The sequence below is a fragment of the Pimephales promelas genome, chromosome 3 (assembly GCF_988280905.1).
Source record: "Pimephales promelas chromosome 3, fPimPro1.hap1.1, whole genome shotgun sequence".
NCBI lineage: Eukaryota > Metazoa > Chordata > Actinopteri > Cypriniformes > Leuciscidae > Pimephales > Pimephales promelas.
The window spans coordinates 11,570,585-11,594,121 of NC_142771.1; the positions used below are offsets into that span (position 1 = coordinate 11,570,585).

The 23,537-nt window shown below is 37.1% G+C and overlaps 1 protein-coding gene across 2 annotated transcripts; it reads left to right on the forward strand.

Moving 5' to 3' along the window:
* Positions 1 to 6,097: 6,097 nt before the first annotated feature.
* LOC120473136 (adhesion G protein-coupled receptor E5) lies at positions 6,098 to 21,436 on the forward strand. 2 transcript variants are annotated; one of them, XM_089128226.1, is made up of 21 exons: positions 6,098 to 6,456; positions 8,418 to 8,498; positions 8,792 to 8,938; positions 9,025 to 9,177; positions 9,295 to 9,441; positions 9,541 to 9,663; positions 9,884 to 10,030; positions 10,113 to 10,235; positions 10,547 to 10,590; positions 10,695 to 10,814; positions 12,751 to 12,904; positions 12,982 to 13,098; positions 13,192 to 13,376; positions 13,453 to 13,617; positions 15,199 to 15,393; positions 15,468 to 15,685; positions 15,772 to 15,838; positions 16,853 to 16,944; positions 17,213 to 17,381; positions 18,944 to 19,039; positions 19,439 to 21,436. In XM_089128226.1, the coding sequence occupies exons 1-21, from the start codon at positions 6,429 to 6,431 to the stop codon at positions 19,478 to 19,480; spliced, it is 2,613 nt and encodes an 870-aa protein (XP_088984352.1). In that variant the 5' UTR covers positions 6,098 to 6,428; the 3' UTR covers positions 19,481 to 21,436. The 2 variants fall into 2 exon arrangements, with proteins under 2 accessions (XP_088984352.1, XP_088984353.1); XM_089128227.1 differs by lacking the exons at positions 9,884 to 10,030; positions 10,113 to 10,235.
* Positions 21,437 to 23,537: the final 2,101 nt, after the last annotated feature.

A 23,537-nucleotide genomic window follows, 5' to 3' on the forward strand; every position in this document is an offset into this window, starting at 1 on the left:
TTTAATATTCATAAAAAAAATTACAACTTTTAAAAATCAGTTTTCAACATTTGCTACTTCCTTATTCAGATTCTTATTCTTCTCCCATATTCAGATGATCGTCTGAAATCTGAGTTTTCTGAGAATAATAGCAGTACTTATTAATAACAGTTGGTCTGTGAGAAAACAAGAACAATACTGTAACACTACGCAAAATCTCACCGCTCGCTTGTCTCTTGACTATTTTCCCCACAACCATTGTTTTGACACAATGTGAGGAGAACCCTATTTTGTATTATTTCATATTCTAACAGTGATGAAAACTACAACACTACTGCAGAGTCTCTCTCATTGTTCACTGCAGAACAATGAGAGAGGTATGTGTTTATTCTGAAATGTTTCAGACCTGCTCCATCTGTTGTAATTTCCTATTCATATCCTGTTCTGACCATCTACCCTATGAACCATAAAAGAGAAAGCAGAACAGAATAGAGATATAATTAAACTGAACATTTCCTCATTCATATTCTAGATCGATCATGAAATTAAAAAAACACAATCCATCAACAAAGCAGCATGATGTTCAAATGAAATAACATTTAAAATTTCTGGAATTGAAGAAAATGAAAACAATGCGTGCTGCTGTCACGATGCTAGATTTATTTTTGTATGATTATTTTGTGTTTATGGAAATTGGGTGATTTGGTAATTTACTGTCCATCGGTGTACTTCTCTGACTTTATTGAAAAGGACTGGGAATTGGCGTAGTAGTGGTATGTGCGGGATAAGATGAAGCAAGCTGTAACTCAAGCTGCTCTTAACAGCATGAGTTCTGACTAAAGTCTGTAAAGCTTCATCTTTCAGTGTATGCCTGCATTATTATTTCAAACTCATCTACAGCTCCTTCGTTCTGCATCCCCTCTTAAAGGGTTAGTTCACCCAAAAATGAAAATTAAGTCATTAATTACTCACCCCCATGCTGTACCAACCCCGTAAGACCTTCGTTCATCTTCGGAACACAAATAAAGATATTTTTGATTGAATCTGAGAGCTGGATCAGTCCTATAGACTGCCTAAGGGACTGGCTCTTGACGGCCCATAAAGTCATTAAAGAAAAGGTTTAAATATTTCATGTGCCTACAGCGGCTCAATTATAAGTTTATCAAGCGACGAGACTATTTTTAGTGCGAAAAAAACATAAATAACGACTTTATTCGACTATTCTATTACTTCCTTATGGGCGCATGCGCGAGAACTGAGACGAGGACGTTCTCATTCGACTACTTTTTGTTACGGGCTGCTCTGCTTAGGAGTTTTACCGCCACCTACCGTATAAAATGATGATCCATATATAAGGCGCTCCGGATTATAAGGAACACTGTCGTTTTTTGAGAAGATTAAAGGCTTTTAAGTGCACCTTATAGTGCGGAAAATACGCAAATTGAAAAGCGTATGTACAGCGTGCATCTTCCTCTGCTTGTAAACAGAAAGTTTTGCGCTTCCAGCTATATCAGCACATCATCTTATACGGTAGGTGGCGGTAAAACTCCTAAGCGGAGCAGCCGGTAACAAGAAGTAGACGAAGGAGAAGAACGTCCTCGTCTCAGTTCTCGCGCATGCGCCCATAAGGAAGTAATAGAATAGTCGAATTAAGTCGTTATTTATGTTTTTTTCGCACAAAAAGTAGTCTCGTCGCTTGATAAACTTATAATTGAGCCGCTGTAGGCACATGGAATATTTAAACCTTTTCTTTAATGACTTTATGGGCCGTCAAGAGCCAGTCCCTTAGGCCGTCTATGTAGGACTGATCCAGCTCTCAGATTCAATCAAAAATATCTTTATTTGTGTTCCGAAGATGAACGAAGGTCTTACGGGGTTGGTACAGCATGGGGGTGAGTAATTAATGACTTATTTTTTTATTTTTGGGTGAACTAACCCTTTAAAGGCCTGTTCCCACCGGGACGAATTTCGCGTACGCTATTCGGCAACGTTTAACGCCTCGTGACTAAACAAAGGGCACCAATATGAGTGTTCACACCGACGCGTAAAGCCTTGTTCACACTACATGATTTTAAAACGTCGGGCTGAACTGTGCGGTTCACACTACATGACTTGCTCTTAGTCAAATCAGGAGTGTTCAAGTTTTTAGCTGTTCACACCATACAACACAACGTGATTGATCCACAACAGGAGGTTGACAACGCACTACATAGAGATACAACCACGATCGGATGATAATGCAAATCGTTTTTTTTTTTTTACTCTAATGAGAGCTGTTTCAGTACTATGGTACGGTCTAAATCCTGAAAATAATCAAATAAATAACGAGTTGACAACAACTCTGTCACCCAACGATTCTATCTTGTCTACAAACCACGTTTTGTCATGAAAATCCACGCAATAAAACGAACCAGAAATGACGCGAAACACACGTGAATATGGACGTCAGACAGAAACTAGTACTGCACACTGTTTGCGCGACAATCTGCTCTGAGAAAAAATGCAAAAAATAAAAATAAAAACAAAGATTTACCTGGTGTCCTCAACCCATGCGTTGCTATGATTGGCTGTACTCATGACATCACTGAGGTTGAGTCGTGCGACGGCTCTGGATATCTAGCAGCTAGATATTTTTCTGGGCTCGGCGACGCGTCTGCGAGCGTTTTCGCTGCGTTGTTGGCTCTTTCATACTAACAGATTGGCAAGCCTTCATTGTCCACTAATCCCCCGCGATTTGCACGCGATAACACCCTGACCTGTCGGCGAGCTCAACAATTTGCAAATCGGGCTTAAAATCCTGTAGTGTGAACTTGGCTTAAAACGCCATGCGTAAAAGCATCATTTTTAAAAAAATGCCTCGGGTTCGTTTATTTAGTTTGATGCGCCGCGTCAAAAACTAACCGACCAATGAGATTGGCGCTTTTGCTCACGTGTTTGGAGCTTCTGAAGATACAGTAAAACACAACTTGGGGGCGCTCAAACACAAAACGGTCTTGCCGAGCACACATATGCAACGGTGAAGAAGTTATACGCATCGCCGTCTACACAGCCAGGAAGAAATAAGACGAGGAAGATGCGAGGCGAGTGTAGAGCTGCTGTTCTCGTTGGTGCTAGAAAATAAAGAACTATATGACAAACGCGACTGGGACTACAAACATCTTGATAAAAGAGAACTGTTATGGAGTGGTATTGCAGAGCAAATTGGCGCCATCTAATGTCAGGGAAAGAATTTGCATGTTCACTTAGCTCATCGTCAGTGAAAATCACTTGGGTGTGAACACAATAAAAAGGCGTTGAAAAACGCTGACGAATAAAGGCCAATTTATACTTCTGCGTAGGGTGCACGCAGTAGGTACGGCGTAGCATACGCACAGACGCGTCCCATATCGCATACCCTTCGCCGTAGCCTGACGTGCACCTCCTCAAAATGTAACTACACGTCGCGACGACGCGGACCGCAAGATCGGTGATTGGCTTGGTAGCATCGTATTTCCTCCTACGCATTTCCGCACGTACCTTCTCACGCATTTCCACACGTACCATCTCCTCCGACGTCTTCTCTCGTTTCTGCCTTTCAGTTTTAGTAATTTCACTAAAATTAACTGTTTTTCCACCTCAATAAGCTCCAACTCCAACATGATCCGCTCTCTTTCTGTCACTATTGCTTGTAGTAACCTAGCCGCGAGGAATCTAAACACAGTGGAACATTAAAACCCTCTGCCGCCAACTAGCTTTTCGGTGCAGTACTGCAGAGCAACCAAGACCTGAACGCAGAAGTACAAAAGCTCACAACGGCGTCGCCTACGTGCGTAGCCAACGCCGTACACTACGGCGTACCCTCGACACAGAAGTATAAATTGGCCTTAACGCGTGCTGATTCGTCCCGGTGTGTACAGGCTGATTTATACTTCTGCGTCGGACATACGCCGGAGCCTCTACGCTATAGACTACGCTTTGGACTATGCTTTTCCGCTTTGATACGCTTTTTGGTATTTATACTTCTGCGTCGTTGTCCGCGTTGACGTGCAATTACACATGCAGACGGAGCATGTGAAACCCGGGGAGCTGTTCTAACAGACCAATCACGACGCTTGTGTCCGCGTAGAATTGCCGCTTTGTTACATTTTTGGAAAGGTGCGCGTCAGGGTACGGCGAATGGTACGCACGCTACACGCGTAGCTACGGCGTGAGTTCGACGCAGAAGTATAAATTGGGCTTTTCATGTTTGTTGGCAGTGGGTTTGGACGACATGCATGGCGCGTGAGTGAACTTTCTCTTCGGCAGGTATTAAATCCGATGAATGTAGCGTCACGGCAGTGGACACCAATATGGTAGGGGTGTAACGATATCCTCATATCACAATTCGATACATATCACGATACTGAACTCACAATACGAAATTATTGCGATACTCCAAGACATATGGTAAAAGGTTAACAAAAAACGTACTGTTGATGTTGGGGAGACTTAAAAGGACTGTATTATACTTCTACTGCTGGAACTACTTTTTGTGTGGTAATCACTCTCGAGTGTCGGTCAGAACACAAGAACTAGACCAATAACTGACTAGATGGTGTTTAATAAACTGTTGCAGTAGGCATGGGCATACAATGAGGAAATTCAGAAACCGACCCAAATTATTATGTTGTATATGTACTTCATATATTTGACATACTGCACACAACATGATCCGTTTGACACTTCTATGGGCGTAAAAAGTGTGTCGTCACGGTAACTAACCACAAGACGGAAACATGAAAGTGGTTTATCACTCTGTATGTGTTTGGTTTGAGTTCTGTGGGCTGTATGAGAAAGTTCATTTATCAAACATTTTTCAAAACAACATGTCTTGTTATCTATTCATAATCAGGGTAGAGATATCTCCCAAATCAATTTTGAAATATGATGTAAAAATAAAGCCATTTCTGTCCCACAATTCCTGTAAAGCTGCGACATGAAAGAATCAATCTCCACATCACAGCAACACCAACACTACACAAAGGGGTCTGGGACATTACTTGTTGACCTGTCCAATTCATTAATCTAGCCCAAAGACATTGTTTAACTTCGGTCAATGTCAGCACAATGTGGCTTTAAATCTGTCACCCAATCATTCCCATAGGCACCTCTGGTATGAATACAGGCTAAAGGTTATTTTGGTTAAAGCATTTTTAGGGAGGAACATAAGACGATTGTTACAAATACCCATTAGAAACTGCATGGGAGATGAAACAGTAGAACGTTCTTGAATAACGTCACCTTCATAGCAACTCGAAAACAGGAAGTAACACGTACAAATGCACACATCATGTGTTAAACAGCATATTGATTCAGCGATAATTCAGGGTTTTCTAAGTATTTATTTAAAAATAAATAATTAATAACACTTTAGTAAGTACATGTTAATTCAGTTTACACGGTACTTAAATGTATAATAACACAAATTTATGATAAATGTTTCAAATAAGCCACATTTTGTGAGCCAATTATTGTTTTGGACATCTGTAAGCATTAATGTACATGCGTCAGAAGAAAAGTTTCCATATATAAAACCTTAAAGGTTTCTATTCATGTAGGGGTTCCCATCATGGGATTATTTTATGTATTTAGTTTAATGAATTTTGTTTTAATTCATTTTTTAAATTTGATTAAATTGAATGAATTAAAAACCTTGTAAACACTTTTTAAAAAAAAATTATAATAATAAATAAACAATTAAACGTAAGTATTTTGTCAATATTTAAGACAATTCCTAATTTAGAAGCTCATTGGTCTTCCCTAAAATTCAGTCAAGATCCTCAGACGGTTCTAGAATCCCATTTAAACTTTTTTTTTTTAACTTTTTTTTTTCAAAGAGTGTTGATTTGCCTCAAAGAGTGTTGATTTGTTTGACTTTAACTGTAATGCTGTATATGTAATATTAACAATATTATTTATTTATTTATTTTTGGGTTTTAATGAAATAGTAAAGATTCTGAGAACAAAATTAACATCCAAGGAACTTTACTCAACACCAAACTGACACTATGATGAAGCCTATTTTCATTTTATTGTTATATTAGTTGGCAACCTTTCCCCGCCTCCCTCCCTCCCTCTCAGTGTCAGCAAGAGCAGGGGCTGGACTGCACTCACTAAACTCTCACTGGCACTTCAGGCTTCTTCAACATTTAGAGTCAGCGAGAAAGACACAAGACCTACTTCGGGAAGCAAGATTGAGTAAAGGAGGCATTCAAATAAAAAAGCCTCACAACTTTTTTTTTTTTTTCCTAGATAGTGAGAGGAAAGTGAAGAGTCTAGTCCTGCATGGAAACAGAAGACAGTTGGTGAGGAACGACTGTTGAAGAGTCTCAAGACATTTCTTGCATGGGATTGATCAGGATCAAATCATAAGCTGTTTTCATTTATTTTTCTTTTTATCGGATTTTTCATTTCTCGTTGACTCTTTGACCATGAGGAACATGTATCTGCTGAGTCTGGGTGAGTCACACTTCAGATCTTTGTAGGATTGAAGTTTCCACAGATCAATGTAGAGACAGATGTTTGTGTGGAGCCACTGTGTGGTTTTGCTAACTCAAACGTTGCCCTGCTGACAACTGCGTAATTTACTGTTTTAAAAATAGAGAAACAGCAAATGGCCATGAGAGGAAACTGCCACAGATAGGAAAAACTGATGTCACAATGGGGTAGTTTTTCTGTGAATCAGGGTCCATGAGCGCTGGTTATCTGGAAAGCACCAGATAAATGTGAGAAATGAATAGAGAATAAGCAGAGGGTTCTGCTCCGGTTCTTGTAGTCTTTGGAAAACAACTGTGAAGTGAAATAAAAGAAGGTTTGGTTATTAGCACATGATTTTGGGTAAGAGATTGTTGTGAAACAAGGACTGATATATACAAACACTGTCATGAACCTTCAAAATCACAATAGTGTGCGTTCAGTATGGGATGTTGTGGGACAATAAGTGAAACTGGGTGTTGTTTAGCTGGGTTAGTTTAGCCAAATATGACAATTCTGTCATTATTTACGCACCTTCACTCTTATGGGTTCTTGGCTAAATTTTAAAGAACCCTTTATGCTAAAAAGGTTCAATATAAGGAGAAATATTTGCATAATACTTTTATGTTTAACAGGTTATTAATTTTTTTTATTTCTATTAATAAAGTTTGTTTACGAGCTGATTAATTCATAAAATGTAATTAAAAAGATATATATTTAAACAATTTATTAAAAACTAAAATAACCTCATGAAGTAACCCCTAAAATGTTAAATCCTTTAAAGTTCTATATAGAACATTTCTTCTAGAGATGTCTTTTTAACCTGTATGACTTTTTTTTCTGTTGAACACAAAATAATATATTTTGAAGAATGTTGGTAATCAAAACTGTTTTCATAACCAATGACTGCTATTTGGACAAAAAAAGAAAAAAAGAAAAAGAAAAAAAGAAAACTGAAATGTTTCTCAAAATATCTTTCTTGTGTTCCTCAGAAAAGAATAGTCATCTTTGGGTGAACTATCTAACTATTTTGGCTTTGATTTTGACAAAATATTAGCGGAAACCGAATCAGGACAGGAAATCCAAGGTGTTTTAGGTCTGTCCACACAGTTGAGATGCCCAGAATAATGGGAAGGTGGCATTAAACCAATGAAAAACTATAAAAGGGGAAATGTTACATAAACCTTTCTGTTAGGCTGAAAAGAATAAGAACAAATTCATGAAACAATTGTTTGTCTGGTTGCACAACACTGAGCAAGACCACACCTTCGGTTATGGTGGAGTCACCACTGTGGGTTGTAAAAAGTCCTACACTGTTTTTAAGAGTCTCCTGTGTGACCCTGCCTGTGGTCAGAGCATGTGACAGTGTGTCCGTCTGAGGGCTGGTTGTGTTAAATCTGTTTGCTCCAGTCCTGCACAGAACCTCACACTTCCTGAATCGCCATCATCTCAACGCAACTGTCATGAACAATGAGTGGAAATAGCATTACATGAATAGATGAATCTTGTTATGCTTCTTTCAACTTTGTCTTCTCAGACTGTTTTCCCTTGTGAATAACAATTTAGCGATTATGGGCGATAAATAAAGGCTGATTTTGGCAGCGTGACTTGCAGTATATATAAGATTAGATCATGGCTTAGTGTGACATGCACGACTGTTAATGCTCAATGGCACCAATGTTTAAAAACACAGTTCATTTACAGTATTCAAGGCCAATTATGAAAATGCTTCTATTTTCTATTAAATGCAAACATTTTAATTACATAACATGAAGAGTAAAAAGTTGAAGTGGAAATTAACATGAAAATCAGAATGTCTTAGTATTGTGTTGTTTATTTGCAGGTTTTAATGTGGTCTCTGACATTTGGATCTTTGTATGTGCATCAAGCTATTCACCAAAGACACTAAACATGCAGTAACAGACACTTTTTATTTGTGTTTATAGGTCTTCTATTGGCACTGACAGAGAACATCATGATGATGACCTGCGGCGTTGGATTAAAAATAAGTAGGGGAAAATGCATAGGTATGGATAAAAAGACTAACATAATATACAACTCTTATTCAAAAGCTTTAAGCAATATCAGGGCTCAACAGGATTTTACTTGGATTATATGTCTACATTTATACTGGCCCCACAAAAACATGATAATCAAGTTTGTTGATAGTTTTATATTATTTAAAAAATAGCTATAATTAAAAAAGTTACAAATAATATTGTCACATTTATGAACTGAATCTGCATGCACTCATTAATAAACTGTAGCCAAAAATAAAGAAGAACTTCTGTGGTTATTCATATATTTCCTGTCATTACAGATGAAGATGAGTGTAAGTCTATTCAGCCGCCCGTCTGTGGAGAAAATGCAATATGCAACAATACACTTGGAAGTTACTACTGTCATTGTAACGGAGGGTTCACACCAACTCACAATTTCACAGGAGCGGATGGCATTAAATGCGAAGGTAAAGAGAACTTGATATGACGCATCTTCTCATATGACCTCTGTGTAGCACAAACAACATCTGAATCTCTGTTCATCTCATTTCAGACATCAATGAATGTATAGATGGAAGTGATGTGTGTGGTCCCAATGCAGTGTGTGTCAATTCTGAAGGAGGTTATTTATGCACATGTAAATATGGCTACATTTCCAGCAATGGGAAAGAGACGTTTATTGCAGAAGACGGAGTTCAGTGTATTGGTAAGAAAGTGTTAGAGCTATAGACATTGTCTGGCCATCTATTGTTCAACATTACTTTTAGTCTAATGTGAGAGTTTTCATGTAACATGTTGTTTATTGTCTGTCCCTGAATTACAGACAGAAATGAATGCGACAATCCCAGTATTTGTGGAATAAATGCAACATGTCACAACACCCTCGGTTCACATTACTGCACGTGTGCTGCGGGCTTCACACTGACGTCAGGAGAAACTAACTTCACTGATTCAGATGAACTCTGCATGAGTAGGTCCTTTAAAACTGTAAAGTAATCTAAAAGAAATTTTAGATTATTCTGAGAAATGTTTGATCCTTCTCCAACATGTTGTTTTCATGTTGTTAAAGGTGTATGTAAGATTGATAAATCTATCTGTGGAGAAGGAACCTGCACAAACAGCAAAGACGGCCATGAGTGTGTGTGTAAGTCAGGATTCACCAACTATGGACACAAACAAATGAAATGCACAGGTTAGTGTTCTGTTAAGATCTGATCCTTTTTCTGAACCTGGGGCCTCATATAGGTTATTCATGCACATGTAAAAATGGCTACATTTCCAGCAATGGTTCAGTTCAGTGTATTGGTAAGAAAACATTAGAGCTATAGACATTGTCTGGCCATCTATTGTGCAACACTGCTTTTGGTCTAATGTGAGTTTTCATGTAACATTTTGTTGTACTTGAATTATAGACAGAAATGAATGCGACAATTCCAGTGTTTGTGGAATAAATGCAACGTGTCACAACACCCTCGGTTCACATTACTGCACGTGTGCTGTGGGCTTCACACTGACGTCAGGAGAAACTAACTTCACTGATTCAGATGAACTCTGCAAGAGTAGGTCCTTTAAAACTGTCCAAGTCTCGACACATTGAAATTTCACATTCTTTTCCAACATGTTGTTTTCATGTTGTTAAAGGTGTATGTAAGATTGATAAATCTATCTGTGGAGAAGGAACCTGCACAAACAGTAAAGACGGCCATGAGTGTGTGTGTAAGTCAGGATTCACCAACTATGGACACAAACAAATGAAATGCACAGGTTAGTGTTCTGTTAAGATCTGATCCTTTTGGTTTCCAAAATACCTCTAAATGTCATGTTTCCAAACATTCATTGCACACAATGGCTGAGTTTGCACCACAAAATATTCACCATTAATCCAAAAAATGTTACTGTAAAAAGTAGTAAACTGCAATTGATGCATTAAAAAGCTATTTCCTCCTGATTTAACTCTAATTTAACTAGTTTTGCTGGTATATATTGGGTTGATTCAGTGATATTAAATAACATTTGTGACTTTTTTGACTGTTGGTCTGGATATCAGTTGTTTCTTTTGTGATGCTGCTTTTCAGAGCTTAATTGCAACACATCTATAAGCGAGAGCAAAGGATCCCAGGTAATTTGACTAGATTACTGATACAGAATATTACAGTCATTCATAGTCAGCTAGAGTGCTAATCTCTCTTTTTCTTTGTGTTGTGTGTGTGTGTGTGTGTGTAGGCATCTCCAAAGCTAACAGAACTCGTCTCTCTGATGACCAACACCTGTATGGGACTGAGCGGGAGTGAGTCTGTCAGGAAGGAGCGTTTTACACAAATGGATGGAGAAAGACATCTGGAGGTGACACCTTGTAAAATACAATACTTATGTATACCCTTGTGAAAAATAAGTGACTGATGTGCACTTGTAGTGTTAGTGTAAAAAGCCACGTAAGTGTACTTTAAGCAAATCCACTTTCATGACTGTTTCTTAACACACTTAAAAAGTGCACTGTAATAATTACAAAGTAAAAATGTTTACTTCAAAGTACACTATACATCATTTTCATCTTTAATAATCTTTAAAAAGTCATGTTTAAAAAAAAAATGCATTTATTTTGATGTGCAAATGTCTGTTTTTCGGTATTACATTTACTTTTAATAGATTTTTAAATCTACAAAATATTTACAAATGTATAATTACAAATATATTAAACAAATATATGACATACAAGTTTCAATAGAAATGTTGTCAAATCGATTAATAGCATTTAACATAACAGTTTGTGTTTACATATGTGTGTATACTATATGTACACAATATTTAGTATGTACAATAAAATGTATACACACACAGACGTATACACATTTACTGTGTATATATACACACACATATATATATATATATATATATATATATATATATATATATATATATGTGTGTGTGTATTTGTGTGTGTATAGACGCGGCGCACACAGACATATTTGAAATACAGTATGTAAATATATATACAAACACATGTGTAAACACTAACTTTTATGTTAGCAGTGATTAATTGCGATTAATTGATTTGACATCACTAATTAAAGTATATTTTAGTTTTTTTTTTTTTAAATGCATGTCATATTTTATCCATATTTCAAAGACAACAGAAGTAATTATGAAATTGCGTATAAAGATAGAATTAAGTCTTACTTAAAGGGTTAGTTCACCCAAAAATGAAAATTAAGTCATTAATTACTCACCCCCATGCTGTTCCAACCCCGTAAGACCTTCGTTCGTCTTCGGAACACAAATGAAGATATTTTTGATTAAATTTGAGAGCTGTATAACTACCACATTGGCTCCTAAGGGACTGCCTCTTGACGGCCCAGAAAGTCAATGAAGAAAATGTTTAAATATCCCAAGTGACTACCGTGGCTCAACTATATGTTTATCAAGCGACGAGAATACTTTTTGTGCGAAAAAACAAACAAAAATAACGAGTTTATTCGACTATTTCTTTTCTTCCTTGTAGGCCAGAAACGAGACTTCCTTAGATTTCCACGACGCATGCGCGAGAATTGCGATCTGCTTACACCAGCTTACACTACTTCAGATCGCAATTCTCACGCATGCGTCGTGGAAATCTAAGGAAGTCTCGTTTCTGGCCTACAAGGAAGAAAAGAAATAGTCGAATAAACTCGTTATTTTTGTTTGTTTTTTCGCACAAAAAGTATTCGCGTCGCTTGATAAACATATAGTTGAGCCACTGTAGTCACTTGGGATATTTAAACATTTTCTTCATTGACTTTCTGGGCCGTCAAGAGGCAGTCCCTTAGGCAGCCAATGTGGTAGTTATACAGCTCTCAAATTTAATCAAAAATATCTTCATTTGTGTTCCGAAGACGAACGAAGGTCTTACGGGGTTGGAACAGCATGGGGGTGAGTAATTAATGACTTAATTTTCATTTTTGGGTGAAATAACCCTTTAAGTGGGTCAAAATAGCTCTCTAAATTTCAGCTAATTGCATCTAGCATAAACTTAAACTACATGTTCATTTACTTGTAATAAACATGAAATGAATGAAGCGTCTAAAAACATTTAGTTCCCACTCAAGTATACCATTTTAAAGCATATTATGTCCACAGTGAGTACTCTTTTAAATGTTTGCTAAGTATACTTCTTTTTCACATATATGCTAAAACCATGTGCTAAAGAGCCTTGCATACATTAAGTAGAGTATCTCAGCTCAAATAAGTGCTTATACTCAAACATTATCTTAATACACAAATCTGTCCCATTTCACCCATACAGGCTTTCCTGAAAGCTTTAGATGATCTACTTCGCGGTGGCTTCCAAGGTAATAACCATGAAGTGTCGGCGTTGTTTAATATTGTGGAAAACATGCTAAAACTGATAGGACCTCTGCTGTCAGAAAGCCAGACTAAGAGATCCGCCACTGAAACTGGTAAGAACAGTAGCACACACACACACACACATCTTCAGTCTGTTCTTACATTATTAATGTGGGGTTTCGTCCTTCAGAGGTGGAGCTGTTGGTAAAAAGAGGCAGTTCTCCACCCGACGGTGATTTCAATATATCCACCAGCAGTACACGGTTTGCATCCCACTGGGACACAGCAACAGGAAAAACGTACCACGGTATATATTCTTGATCACATTTACAGAGTTAAGTAATAAACTGTCTATGACCATACCATTTTAAACACAAATTTGTCTTTGTGCATCAACCAGGCTTTACGACTGCAGCTCTCCTCACCTACAAAAGTCTGGGGAATTATCTCAACCAATTTTTTAACCGTTTAGAGACACCAAAGCAGAAGTTCAAGATCAATTCAAAAGTGTTAACCGCCACCGTTAGCAATACAAAGACTGCCAATCTGGAGAAATCAGTAACACTCACGTTTTCTCACTTGGAGGTATGGGACAGTTTAGTTTGCTCTCAATGTGCCACATGCAATGTGTTCCACCAGTGTGATGAATATTTCTCTCCAGAGATCAGACAAGGATCATACCTGTGTGTTTTGGGATCCTGAGCTGGAAGGGGGCGCGTGGTCAAAGGAAGGCTGCACTACTATGAGCTTAAGTGATGCCCAGACCGTCTGCTCCTGTAATCATCTCAGCAGCTTCGCTGTGTTGATGGCTCTCTATGATATTGGGGTTGGTACCCTCAACTGTTGTCAAACAGAACATGAAGAGTTCAGATGCAAAAGCCTCTAAGTGCCATTTGAAATTTTCTTCTAGAATGATCATTTTTATCAAGCTTGTATATTTAAGTTCAGTGATTTCACTTCAATTGCAATGAGGATTACCTATTAATTGTCATTTAAGTGAAATTACAGAACTTGAATATACAAGCTTGATAAAAATGACCATTTTAGAAGAAAATTTCAAATGGCACTTAGAGGCTTTTGCATCTGAACTCTTCACATATTAAAAAAGTAACTTTTTATCTCACAATATTGACACTTTTTTCTTGCAATATATTTTGAAATTCTGACTGTCTGAAGTAATCGCACAATATAATCTGAATTCACCTTTGGCTAAGCCCCGCCCCCCCTTAGTTATTGTTGCTAGGTCCGTCAAACTTCATCTGGGCGCTGGTTTGGTATCAACATGGCTTATGCTGTGACAGCTTTTCCTGCTGAAATGTTATCAAACTTTTATAAAGCAGCAAATAAAGTGTCCGATAGAAGTAGGCAAAGGGGGCGTTCGAAGGCTATATTCAAGACATACAGGTAAAACGCAAGAAACAAGGCATCCAAAATGAGGCAAAAGCATAACGTTACCGCTCACAGTCAAAAAATGAACCACCGCATATCCTACTAATGGAGACGGAGGCTGGGACTAACAATATCAGGGAGCAACACTGTTCATGCAAAGCTGGTAGGTCTCTATTCACTTCTATAATCGTTATTACAAAGCAAACGGACTACATTTATTAGCAGCGTGTGCTAGCGTATCAACAACCGGTATGAGAACCGAAATAATAACCTAAAACATTATAAAACGGTCTAACTAGTATAACTTTACACTCACAGTAAGGTTAGAAGCAAAAAAGATGTGCTTGTTGATCTTTGCGGGGTTTAGCTGACTGAGGACGTCCATTCAGTTTAATCCAAAAACGACACTTGTCAGGATTTGACTTCGGTTTTGGGAAGGGAAAAAACGGACACCCCCCTCCAACTTCTCTGGGAAACGCGTATCTGTGTTACAAATGCCCGAGGCACAACGTTTAACCATATTTTGGATAAAACTACGACGGTAATAGCCTGCCGAGACCAAAAATATGAGACGCCTGTGTTGAAAGTCAATGGAGCGCTGTGAAAAAGTGTGGGACCTCTGCGCTCGCTGTGATTGGTCAGTCTACATTCTAGGGCGTGGCTTATCCAAAGGCGAATTGTACGGAGCCCCTAAAAGGAAATGGTGATGGGGGTGGGTATAAGGTCATAAGGTATAAAGTATAAGGTCAAATTATATGTCAAGGCTTTTGTGTTCCCCCAAGAAACACAACTCAAAAAGCATCGAAATATATTTTTCCCTCCTATCTCATATTTTTTTAAACACCATATGTCCCTTTGGGGGCTCCGTAGAATTGCAGAACTTGCAGAAAAAAAGTCAGTACTGTTAGATAAAAAGTCACAATTACCTTTTTTATTTATTTGATTCCGTGGCGGAGATCAGCCTCTAAATATCACACATTAATCGTAAGGTGAAATCTTGTTTTACTTTCTTAACCAGGATGTATACCAGCTGAGCCTGATCACATGGGTGGGCCTGCCGCTGTCTCTGGTCTGCCTCCTCATCTGCATTGCCACATTTTACTTGGTGCGATCTATCCAGAGCACTCGCAACACCATCCACCTGCACCTCTGCGTCAGCCTCTTCATCGCCTACTTCGTGTTCCTCGTGGGCATCGCCCGCACCGAGAATAAGGTACGTGATCTTCGTGGTGTGGCTTCGCACGCGAGTTCACAGTTCTGATCATAAACGTCCCGTGTGTGGTTCAGGTGGGCTGTGCTGTTGTTGCGGGTGTTCTGCACTATTTCTTCCTGGCTTCGTTCTGCTGGATGTGTCTGGAAGGAGTGCAGCTCTTCCGTATGGTGGTGCTGGTCTTCAACACAACGCTGAGACCCATCTATATGTTTGCCGCTGGTTATGGAGTTCCCGCTGTTATCGTTGCAATTTCAGCCTCGGCGCATGCAAGTGGATACGGCACTGATGGCTAGTGGGTTTTCCGAATTTCATAAATATTTTTTAGATGTTATTTAGATGTTATTTAGATGTTATTAAGATGTTTTCGCTTATCTTTAGCTGCTGGCTCAAAGTTGAAGACGGCTTCATTTGGAGCTTTTACGGGCCAGTTTGTGCCATAATTATTGTAAGTAGCTACCGTTGCACTTTCCACAAATAGATTAGAAAACAGGATCTGAAAGGCGATGACAGGACTGAGTGACATGTCACAAGAGTCACAATGACATTTTATTTCATTTATTTGAAAATAAACAGTAATAGATAAATAATTAAAGAATTAAAGAATATAAATAATTAAATTGGTAAATGGCTTTTCACAATGACATTTTTTGCAATGGGAGACAATTGTAATTTTTATGCGCAAAATTTGGGACACAGCCGACACACTGTAAAAAATGGTAACATGGAATCTACTTTAAGCACAAAAAAGTGCTAATTGTTATAACTTAATGTATAAGTTGATTAAATAATGTAGTAGAACTAAAACCATAATTTAGATATATGCATTTTTCAGCTTGCAGGTAAACTTCTATATATATATATATATATATATATATATATATATATTAGGACTGTCAAACGATTAATCGCGACTAATAGCATCCAAAATAAAAGTTTGTGTTTACATAATATATGTGGGTGCACTGTGTATAATTATTCTATAGATGTAAATACACACACATGCTTGTATATATTTAAGAAATATTTTCATGTATATACTGTCTCTAGATTTATATATAATTTATATTATATATAAATATAAATATTTTATAGATAAACAATATATTTTTCTTAAATATGCATGCATGTCTGTGTATTTATATGTATACAAAATAATTATACACACAGGACCCACATATATTATGTAAACACAAACTTTTATTTTGGATGCGATTAATCGCGACAGCCCTAATAAATATATATATATATATATACTGTTGATCAAATATACTGTATATAGTAGTTCTCACAAAAAAAGCCATGGGATTTGAACTTCAAATGTTTTATAAAGTGATAGGACATCAAAGTTTATGCTATTACTGAAAAGTGCCACATGCCAGCAGTATTTAAAACTGACTTTGAAAGAAATTGAAAGGATTAAATCAATTGTTTAAACACAGTTTTTTCCTGTTTGTTTCAGGTTAATGTATTCTTCTTCCTCATAACAATATGGAAGCTGGCTGAAAAATTTTCCTCCCTCAACCCAGACTTAAACAATCTACGCAAAATCAAGTGAGAAATCTTTTTAAACCCTATATGTGCACTGCCGGTCAAAAGCTTGACTTGTGTTTTGTTTTTTTAAGTCTCTTATGCTCATCAAGACTGCATCAATTATAATTGTTTCTATGTGAACATGTTATAAAATGTAAAATATTCCTGTGATGTCAAAGCTGAATTTTCAGCATCATTACTTCAGTGTCACATGATCCTTCAGAAACCAGTCTAATAAGCATTTAGATATGCTTTCAGTGAGCTTTAACATTTTTATCTCCGCCTACAGGGCATTTACGGTCACTGCGATTGCTCAGCTGTGTGTCCTCGGCATCATGTGGGTGTTTGGCTGTTTTCAGTTTAATAAGGACACTCTGGCAATGTCATACATCTTCACTATACTAAGCAGCCTCCAGGGGGTGCTGATGTTCATCATGCATTGCTGGCTCTCAAAACAAGTGAGTCCTGTTTCTCCACTAACTGAGATACATAAATTAGCATCAAATATGGAATGATAGATCAATCATGGCTTTGTCAATAAATATAAAGCCTGACGCCTGTTTCACGCAGTGCGTATGCGGTGCGTGTTGCGGTATGTGGTAAAGGAGTGCTTTCACATATGCTGCATTTGCAGTGCGTAACTGATCCGCGGCTGTACCACAAACACGTAGCCTACCCACTATTTTTATTTTAAATCCAGAAGTTATGGAGCAACTTTAATTAAAAAAAAGGGTAACACTTTACAATACGTGTGCACTAATAAGCATTAATTCATGCTTAACTAATGCAAAGATAATTAATGTGTAACTAATGATTATCTAAGCTATTCATTACTGATTATCACATTAGGAACTAATTAAGAGTCTGTAAGGTTAATGTATTAGTTCATACATTAATTGCTATTAATTAAATATGTAATTGTGGATTAATTCCATAATAACTCTTTTTTTTTAACTAATAGTATTAATTAATATGTTAATTACCAGAATGAGCCAAAGCCTTGTATTTCAACTTCCAGATAATATGACAGGTACACTAATATGCATTAATACATGATTAATTACTTCATTGTTTGTGCAAATTCATGTGCAAATTACTACAGTTACTAAATGACTAGTTAATAATGATGTGCCCCAACAAGTAAAGTCATAACATAATGATACCTTTGCGAATCATTAGCTAATAATTAATTAAAGCAGACAACTGGAAGTTGAAGTGCATAGCTTTGACTAATTGTGGTAATTAACACATTAATTTACACTATTACTTAATAAAATATGTCATTAAGGAATTAATACACAATGACACAATGAATTAATAACAATTCATGTATTACTTCATCTATTAAATCATATAGACTCTTTATTAGTTGCTGATGCAGTAATCATTAATTAATGGTTTAGTTCTTCATGAGTTATACATTAACTCATGATTATCTGTGCATTAGTTAAGCATGAATTAATGCATATTAGTGCACCCTTATTGTAAAGTGTTACCAAAAAACAGTTTTGTCAGCATAGGTTTTGTCGGATAGGAACCATCCATAGCTTTTCGCAAGAGTTACATTTTTTTGAACACATCCGGACGACCAACTGACACGATTTTCTTCGGAACCGCACTCGGTCGAACTCGTTTCGGACCCATTCGCATGCGATCTGCGAATCTCCATTGGAAATAAATGACGTCTGGTCATTTCTGAGCCGTATCGGAGCTGATTTAAACTGCCAGTGTGACGTCGGCGTAACCTTTTAACACGAGTACGGAAAAAAATACGTAAAAATGAACATAAAGTGAACATTAGAATGAATTGCAGTTCATTTACAATAGGAGATTGTTTAGTGAGTGGTGACCAGGTTTAATAAATATTAAATAATTCGTCAAATTATTATTATATTTGTAAGTTTGATTTCATGTCGACTGTAAAAATACCCCATGACAATCGCTGTCCCTAAAAAAAAGTAGTCAATAGAATTTAGTTCATTCATAGCACATATGTGATGTCTTTTTCATTTCCCCACAGGTGAGAGAAGAGTACGCCAAAGTCCTGTCATGTATCTGTACACCACAGAAGAGGAAATATTCAGAGTTCGGCTCAAACCAAACAAGCAAATCCCAGGTAAACTCGCTCTCAGTTAGGGACCGTTTAACTCTCGTTAAATCTATTTCAAGGTTGAGTTGCGTATCCGCTTTTGGATTCATGTCACAGCGTGGAGTTTCCAAATGCCACAGCAGTACCGGCGTGTGCACATTATCATTTTGATTGCGTGAAATATGTTTACTTGTTGCTTTAAAATCCTTGTCTATCAGGGCTTGAGTTGAAGTGCCCTCATCACAACCATTACAAGGACATCAGAGATCACTCACATGCTAATTGCTCGTTCAGATAGCAACCTTTAGCTACTCAGGGGAGGCGATGATCACTGGAGCATTTTAATCCGGAAATAACTTGTTGTGACTGTGAATGTATATGAGCTTGAGTTTGACAAAATACCCAATTGCCTGCACTGTTTTACAGGCCTCCAGGAGTGTTCAGCACACTGGCGAATCCCACATTTAAGAGGCCATGTCAACAGATCATCGACTTTATTATTCATTTGCAAGTTGAAGTGCCAAATTATCTGCTTTCTATGGACACCACATCCATTTTCTATGGATCTCACATGTCAGCTAGGGGCGGGCGATGTACCAGTAGACACAATTAACCCGTCTCTATCGCGGTTACGCACACGGGCCTTTCTGTACAGTCTCGAAAGCTTATCGTCTGCATACATTTTTAAGCACTTAACACTTCAAGCGCTATAAGCAAGTTTACTTTATTTATACAGCACATTTTTACCACAGGCGCTGGCTGGCCAGAACAGCAGAAATTAAAATAAAAAAATTAAAACGAAGTAGTACCTACGTAACAACACAAATGAGCGCAACGTTAAAACGGGCGAAGCAAAGCAGGATCAGACTTGAATATAAAATGGTCAAACAGAAGTGATAAAACAGTATCAGACTCGAATTTAAAATGGAAAGAATCACGAGTGGCAAAAACAGTATCAGACTCAATGGAAAATCGGAAAACCAACCAACCAACCAACCAACCTTAAAAATGGCAATGGAAAACATGTTAGAAGTGACTTTACAGCATTCTGGTAAGACTGTCTTTAAAACAACTGGAGTGAAGCATGTAGCTCGTCCTTTTTCCATTTGCGCTCGGCTTTTCTACTCAATTGTCTTAGTTGACGTATATCCGTGTTCGGATTTGGGTTTGGGTGTGTGAGGCTTAAGCCGAGCAGTTTCATTTAGGGCATTCAGCCGAGCAGAGTTTAATAGACTGAGATGTTCGTCGGCAATCGGCATCAAGGTCCAATAGCGGTGATGAATCCAAAAACTAATGTGTGCAGGATTTCATGAAGTGCTCTGTAAAAACCGAGCCATTAGACCGAGACAATGTTAAAACTACAGCGGTGGAATGAGAAAGGCAGGGAAGAGAAGTAGAAAATAACATTGGCTTATGGTCCGAAAGCATAAAATCAGATATAACAATGTCACTAATTTAGATTAGATTTAGATTTATTTGACCACTTAAATATAAAAATATGAAGAACAGTAAGAAACTGTTGCATACATTAAAAACAAATACAAAAGTAGTCAGGGATAAACACAATAAAGCCCGAAGACTTATTTCCATTGTGGTCCCTTATAAAGGCAGCGGAAGAAGTCAAGTGGCAACACATCACACATCAAACATTCACATACATAAACCAAATTCATACATATTATACCACAAAAAAAACAAACAAAAAAAAACCTTAGTATTATAAAAACTACATTTGGCCCCTAAACCATAATTTCCACCCCATAGGAAAGTACAAGATCCAGAATGTGACCCTGAATGTAAGTAGTCAACTATCCACTAGACTCAATGAGGCTGAGGAACTCTTTTGATTGAGTGTTCGATTGACAGCAAACGTGAATATTAAAATCACCCACCAAGACTTAAAAAGCGTACACATAAAGCCGCTGCCATATATGTCAAATATGCACACTTATATGTCAAAAGGCCCGTCTTTGCGAGTATCCTCTTAAACACAGTCGTTTATGACTTAGGTTATCAGAGTATTAGACCAGTCTGTTCACTCTTAAAGTGACAGCAGCCTAATAAACCTGATTCGTTTTATTGTAGTTTTTCTAGTGTTTGAAGTTTTTCAGATGGGTTTATTTCATTTGTGTTTTCAATTTCAATTACATTTTTATATCATAAAAAACTTTATTTAGCGTGATATATATCATTATTGTGAAATTAAATTATTCATATCATAAGACTTTGGTCATATCACGCACACCTATTGTCAACAAACCATCGACTTTATAATTCATTTGCAAGCTGAAGTATCTCTATATCTGCTTTCTATGGAAATGATAATGTATTTGGGTGATTCTTCATTTAGGGAAACATTTCTTTCCCTTAGGGTCATTTGAAAAAAAGAAAAAAAAAACATGCCTTTAAAGATTGTCATCATAATGTTGTCTTTTGCACTTTTTAAGTTATCAAATTACTTTTACCAGAATTTGTCTTCTATTTATTTAAGTTAAAAACAATACAATTCTACATACTGTATATTACCATTTCACCAAAGCTGCATTTTTTTTTTAAATACAATGAAAACGGTAATATTTTGAAATAGTTTCACAATTTCAAATAACATGTATTCTATTGGAATGTAATTTTTATTATTATCAATGTTGAAAACATTGTGTTGCTTGAGATGTTAGTTTTTGGGATTCTTTGGTGAAAACAATGTTCAAAAGAACAGCATTTATTTGGAATATCATCGTTTGTAACATTATAAATGTCTTTACTCTCACTTTTGATCAGTTTAATGTGTCCTTTCTGAATAAATGTGTCTCACCCCAAACATTTAAATGGTAGTGTAAATAATTTTCCGATGTATTTTTTATTTTATTATATCTATGTATCATTTCTTTTGTCTGCTTGATACCATATCACAACACATTATGCTTAATAAATTATTCTTATAATTGGCTCATGATATTGGTTGTGAAGCTTTAATTATGGAGATGATTGCACATTAATCCTACTTTTCTGCACTTTGTCAGCACATCTGTCTGCCAGTATTGTTACCTACTGTGGCTGCCTCTCTGAGCAAACGCCAAAAGATAAAAATAGTCAAATTAAAATAACCAGAGAGAAACAGGATGATCATCAACAACACATCCAACAATTCAAAATTAACTTTTAATTGGTCACAAATGATAATGACAGTCATACGAATAATAAATAGCAATAATAGGGAAAAAATAACTTCAGGAAGAGCATGGCCAAAAAACAAACAAATCACACATAACTAACCCAGGAGTCCTTTAACTTACCTAAGAAACAGAGGATACTAACATAACTCTTCTCTCATTCCCTATCTACTCATAAAACCAGAATACAAACAAACTGGCTCCCCTTATGTTCCCAACAGGAACAAAATCATGTCTGTCAAGAAAAACTTCATTACATTATCATGAGACCCCATACCGTTACTTGTTGGATAATAAGTCTCCCACTACAACTAACATGGCGATAAGCCTATGTGTGAACTGAAATAGGTTCATATTGTAGATCTAGCATTGTGTTTTTGCTCAATATGATTAAGTGGAAGATCAGTTGGCTTGCTGCAGTGCAATATCTAAGTAATAGATGTCCTCTGTCCCAGACGAAACTATGTGGAGGACAGAGGATCATTTATTAATTATAATATAACTGCATGGTGAACCTAAGCACAATTTTATCTGTATTATTTATATCCCCTTCAAAAATTGTTCCTGAGAATTGTTTTGTTTACCGTCCCCAGCTGTTAAATGAAATTTACGCCTCGCATCCCTTTGCTTCGTAGACAGAATCTGGAATGGCATAATAGAAAAGTGTTTTGTGTGAAGTATAAAATCATTGGTTACCCGTAAGCCAATCACATAACATTTGGTTATGACGTGTTATTCGCTCAGCCGAATCGAACTTCCACTATAAAACCATCAAGTGAAATACCGGAGTGAACATGGCTGACTGAGTTTTGCTGCCTCCTTAACCTGATCCTCCATGAGTGCAACCAAGGGGGACACAATCACAACTATCGCCTTGCCGGCCTCTGGCCTGCCCAGTTTCTCGCTGACGATCACTAATAGCTGATAAATTAACCTTTTCATGCATGAATTATGATATCCTCAGTCAGGATTTTTTTCCTTTGTGTTTTTTTTTTTGCTCTTAGGGCATGAAAAACAAGATTAGATTTTTTTTTTTTAAACAAATTTTTCAAAGAGATTTTCAGATGTCCACTTGAGTGGACAGCATGCATTTATAGTTTAAACTGGAGAGATACTGTATTAAACATAATACAATAATCAAACAGATAAATTGTGTGTATTTAACAAACTAATCAATACAATTACATCAAATCATGCGAAAGCTATAAAATATATGAAAAAATACACTCACCGGCCACTTTATTAGGTACCCCATGCTAGTAACGGGTTGGACCCCCTTTTGCCTTCAGAACTGCCTCAATTCTTCGTGGCATAGCTTCAACAAGGTGCTGGAAGCATTCCTCAGGGAGTTTGGT

Bases quoted from the DNA above. Each gene is read 5' to 3' on its own strand.
- LOC120473136 (XM_089128226.1), top strand. From the start codon at position 6,429: ATGAGGAACATGTATCTGCTGAGTCTGG. The intron at 9,442-9,540 runs GTAGGTCCTTTA...ATGTTGTTAAAG, and splicing joins TTCAGATGAACTCTGCATGA to GTGTATGTAAGATTGATAAA. The intron at 9,664-9,883 runs GTTAGTGTTCTG...CTTGAATTATAG, and splicing joins CAAACAAATGAAATGCACAG to ACAGAAATGAATGCGACAAT.